This window comes from Equus asinus, chromosome 12 (genome assembly GCF_041296235.1).
Source record: "Equus asinus isolate D_3611 breed Donkey chromosome 12, EquAss-T2T_v2, whole genome shotgun sequence".
NCBI classification, from domain to species: Eukaryota; Metazoa; Chordata; class Mammalia; order Perissodactyla; family Equidae; genus Equus; species Equus asinus.
Window position 1 is genome coordinate 41,985,895 of NC_091801.1, and position 4,292 is coordinate 41,990,186.

General features: G+C 61.5%; 1 protein-coding gene across 1 annotated transcript; it reads right to left on the reverse strand.

Annotated features, from left to right (window-relative positions):
- Positions 1-414: 414 nt before the first annotated feature.
- Positions 415-3,242, reverse strand: LOC139039844 (ral guanine nucleotide dissociation stimulator-like). Its single transcript, XM_070480935.1, has 7 exons — positions 3,106-3,242; positions 2,952-3,005; positions 2,459-2,533; positions 1,862-1,894; positions 1,375-1,496; positions 1,065-1,168; positions 415-740 (listed from the first exon to the last, which is right to left on the reverse strand). Exons 2-7 carry the CDS (start codon positions 2,991-2,993, stop codon positions 583-585), a joined length of 534 nt encoding a protein of 177 aa, XP_070337036.1. The 5' UTR covers positions 2,994-3,005; positions 3,106-3,242; the 3' UTR covers positions 415-582.
- Between the last annotated feature and the right edge of the window lie 1,050 nt (positions 3,243-4,292).

Sequence of the window (4,292 nt, forward strand, 5' to 3'; positions counted from 1 at the left end):
GGAACCTCCACAAGAGAAGCCGAAAACGTGGCCTCTCCTCCAAAGGGGTGGAAAAGCAGCCACTGTCCTGGGGCAGGTCGTGGTGCTGGCCCGTGCCCTTTGAAAGACACCCGCATTCCAGTGGTTGTTGCTCTGCCTGTGAAAGTACCTCCACCCTCTAAATGCCAGGAGTTCTGGGTGCTGTCTCTGCTCCTGGCCCACGTGAACCACACTGAAATGAACCCGTCCTCTGAGTAAGGGGGGGGCGCGGAGGTGTCCTTCAGTATCCAGGGAGGGGCCTGGCCCTTCTCCCTTCTCTCACATACAATAAGCCGAGACCCTGCAAGATTTCTTCATTCCAGGAGGAACGCGAGAGTCTGTGTCTCCTTGACACGAGCACAGGAGGGGAAAGAACCAGACCGTGACTCGCAGGCTGGAACAGAAACAGGATTTTAACATCAAATTCAAAACTAGCACTAACTATTAACACGAAAGAAATACGGCCCCTTCCCAAGTGGTAAACAGGCGCTGGGGTGGAGATGCCAGGCCTGTGGGGTGGGGTCGTCCCCTCCCTCTTGGGCTCCAGGGGTCCCAGGAAAAGGCTTAGAATGTTCTTCTCCCCATCAGCATGGGAGGAGCCGGCCTGGGGCCCCGCGTGTTTCCCAGCCGTGTCCCCGCCGCTGAAGAGCAGGCTGCACTCGAGCTGTTGGAAGGACCGGGATCTGCCACTGTTGCTGGGTTCTGCGTCGGGGGTCTGGTGACTGAAGAGAAGACACTGATGACTGGGGGGTCACACCAGTATCCCAGCCCAACACCTCAGCCCCACTGCATTCTGCTCCAAACCTTGTCCTGAGTGTTCAGTCAACACTACCCCATTGTCCCTGACATGGGAGCTGGCATTTCGCTTCACCCATTTCACAGAAGAGGAAGCTGAGTCCCACAAAGGTCAAGGGAATTGTCCCTCACAGGCCTGGGCAGCAGTGGAGCTGGGATCCCCGTGCCGGCTGTCCATCTCCCTAGGCCCGTGCTTAGCCCGAAGCTTTCCGGAGCCCCTGGCTTCAGTCCCTGCCTGTCTGGACACTCACCGAGCCCTGAGCTGAGAGATGCGCGGTTCTTCCTGGGCAGGAAAAACCGGCGCATCTTGCCGGCCCTCTCCTGTGGGGGCTCCAGGTGGCAGGACAGGCTGTAGCTAAAGGACAGAGTGGACTTTTCAGCTACCGGGAGCCACACCTCAGGTGACCCTCCCAGAGACGGCCAGCAGTTGGAGTCCCAGGGCCCCACGGGTGACCATGCGACAAGCCCCGGGACTGACCCGGAAGCCACGGGCACGGGCTCCCTGGAGCTGGCCATCAGAGAGAGTCCGCCTTGCCCTCACCAACTCCTGCCCCGCCTCACCTCTCATCCTCGCTGAGGGGCTCCATGGCCTCGAACCAGGCCCCAAATCGCTCCTCAGCCTCAATGTGGTAAAGATGGACTGCCTCCTGGAGCAGGAAGATCTGCTGGGTGACTTTGAATTCCTGGGAGAAAGGGCATGATGCAGACGGGGCCTGGGTGGGGGACCGTGCTGGGGACTCAGACAGGTGAGAAGAGGGTCAAGGAGCTGGTCTGGGGTCTTGGCCCACATGGGAACCCTCCTTCCCTCCAATTCCGTGCAGGACTTGCTCGTTCTCACAGTTGGCTTGAAATAGCTCCTCCTGCGGGAAGGTGTCCTTGGTGCCAGCCCCTTCCCCCACGCACCAGTGGGACGGCTTTCCCAGCTCTGGGTGCCGAACTCTCCCAAGAAAAGCAAGGCCCAAGGCATCGGGCCAGAGAAGGTCTTCCCCGGAGGAGTCTCTGATTGCCACAGCCCCACCCTCCGCACGGGGAGGCCACAGCTGCTCACCTCACTCCTTTTCTCATAATTGATCTCATTTCCCTGGAAGGCAGAGAGCCAAAGTCCATGAGCAACAGCCCCCTTAGCCCATAGCTAGCCCCCGTCTCCACCCTTTCTCAGGTTGCACTACCAGCAGGGTCGACCAGGGAGCAGGCGCTACCAGAAACAGGAATGGGTCCCGGGCAAGACTCTGAGCTCCAGAGCAAGGAGGCCACGGGGCTATGGCTCAGGGACATTCTAAGACAGCCCTCTCTGACAGACAGACAGACTGAGGCCTCAGGCAGGAAGGGATGCTCAGCCACTCGTGTGCTTCCTGCCTTGGAGGGGCCTGGCTTCACTCCCTGCAGGGGCGGGGCCTGAGGGAGAGGCTGAGTCCAGCTCAGACACACCCTCCAGCAGCTCCGCAGTCAGGCAGCCTGGACTGGCGGCTCAGCTGGATCCTATATTCACTCATCACTAAGATGGGCATGACACCCAGCTCCCGGGGTGGCTGTGAGGCCCTCACGAGAGGACTCTGCCAAGGGTTGTGAGCTCAGGCCTCAGTGCAAGTCTCTCCTCCCAAATCTCCGAATCCTGATCCCCAGCCCCACCTCCAGGCTCACTCACCTCCAGGTAATCCTCCATGTTGGTGTCCAGCAGCAGCAGGTAATTGAGGAATGTGCCAAGGAAGGGGATGAGCCCCTGTGCCAGCGGGGTGGAGATGGTGATGAGATCCCGCTCTCAGGAGCCGTCAAAGGCCTCTCCTCCACTCCTCACCCCAGCCTCCTGCCCAGCCCAAGCTACCCACCTAGGCGGCCTCCCCCCAGTTTCCTCCTCTTCTCTCCTCCAGGAACCCCAAACTCCTGCAGGCACCTCCCAGCAGCCGGCTCTGGCAAAACCCAGGGTACGTGGTCCCCGCCCCTCCCTGTCCCAAATCCGTTGTGCGCCCATCCGTTCCAGGCCTCCTCCTGGTCACTTCCAATGCAGGCATTTCAGGTCTGTGGCACCAGGAGCAGGGCTGGAGGAGAAAGACTCCCTCTCTGCTGGTAGAGACCTCCGGCTAGGAAGGGGAGTCCCCTCTCCTGCGACTCCTGGGCCCCTCCTCCACAGGCACCCTTACCTTCTGGGCACCTATGGGGCCCGTCTCCAGGCTGGTCAACATAGAGGTCGCCTCCTGCCAGGGTGTTGACAGGGCCAGTGAGCCGATGCTCCCCTCCAAGTGTCCTCCCAGACCCCTCCCAGATCGGGGACCCTGGACATGTGGCCCCAGTCACCTGGTGCCCCTGCGGCTCCCACCTCCAGGGTGCTCTGCTTCCAGAGCCATCCCAGCTCCAACACTCAGTCCTGTGTGACCTTGGGCCCGCCCAGGCCTCCCTGAACCTGTTACCTCGTCTGGAAGGTTTGACGAACTCTGTCTGCCTCCCACAGTCTCCTGAGGCCCAAGCGTCATCTGACCGTCATCACTGCTCTCCGCTCAAGCCTGCCTTTGGAGCCAGGTCCAAGCTCCCCACATTCCTCCCCACCCTTGAGCCTCGTCACCCACTGTGAGGCCTGCACCACGGCTCATCTCCCTCTGGCTCCCAGATGAGGAGACCAAGGCCCACACAGGGGCAGGGACTTGCTCAGGGGGCCCCAGAGGAGAGGCTGCTCCCCCTCCCAGCCACAGGCCCTGTCTCCTCTGCCCTTCACACCACCCTCTGCCCAGCCGCTGACCACAGTGCTGTCCTCGGGACTCTCAGGCTGTGTTCGGGCCCCCAGCTGGGCCGAGCCATGGATGGAGGGAGATGAGGTGTCTCAGGAGGCCTGGTCAAGTGGCTTCTGCCAGCCCCAACCCCCAGGAGTCTCTGATCCCAGGCCGAGGCCAAGGCCTTGCTAAAGCCCTCAGCTCCCTAGGATCCCCTCAGGGAGTTCCCCTGCACAGAATTCTTTCTTCATCCGCTCAGGATGGGGACCCCGAATGCCACGTCTGACTAGCAGGGGAGGGGGCGACCAGGGCACTGCGGGGTGGCATTTCCTTTCTGTTTTACGAGGAAACTTCTGACGTCTGGGCAGGAAGGATCCCTGAAGAAGCCATCAGTTCCCTGGGCACTTGCCCTTGCCCTCCGGGGCACATGTCATCGCCAACAAGGACCTGGGTGAGCATCCCACTGGGACTGTCTGCAGCGCCCACTTTAGGGGCCAGAGTGGGGAGTCACCGAGGGGACACAGATCTGTCCCAGGTCCAGTGTCCGTCCCAAGGCTGGGAAGCCCCTGAGTGCCCCCGGCCCGTGGGATCCGGCAGTGCCCATCCCTCAGGCAGGCAGGGTGCCCTTCTTGCGAGGCACAGTGAAGACAGAAGGAGCAGTGGGGCCCTGGCTTCCTGAGCACAGACTGGGCTGACTTCGGAAGAAAGGAAGTCCGCCCACTCGCTCCAGCCAGTGGCCAGGAGGAAGATGCAGGGCAGCTGACGGAGCAGCATGGA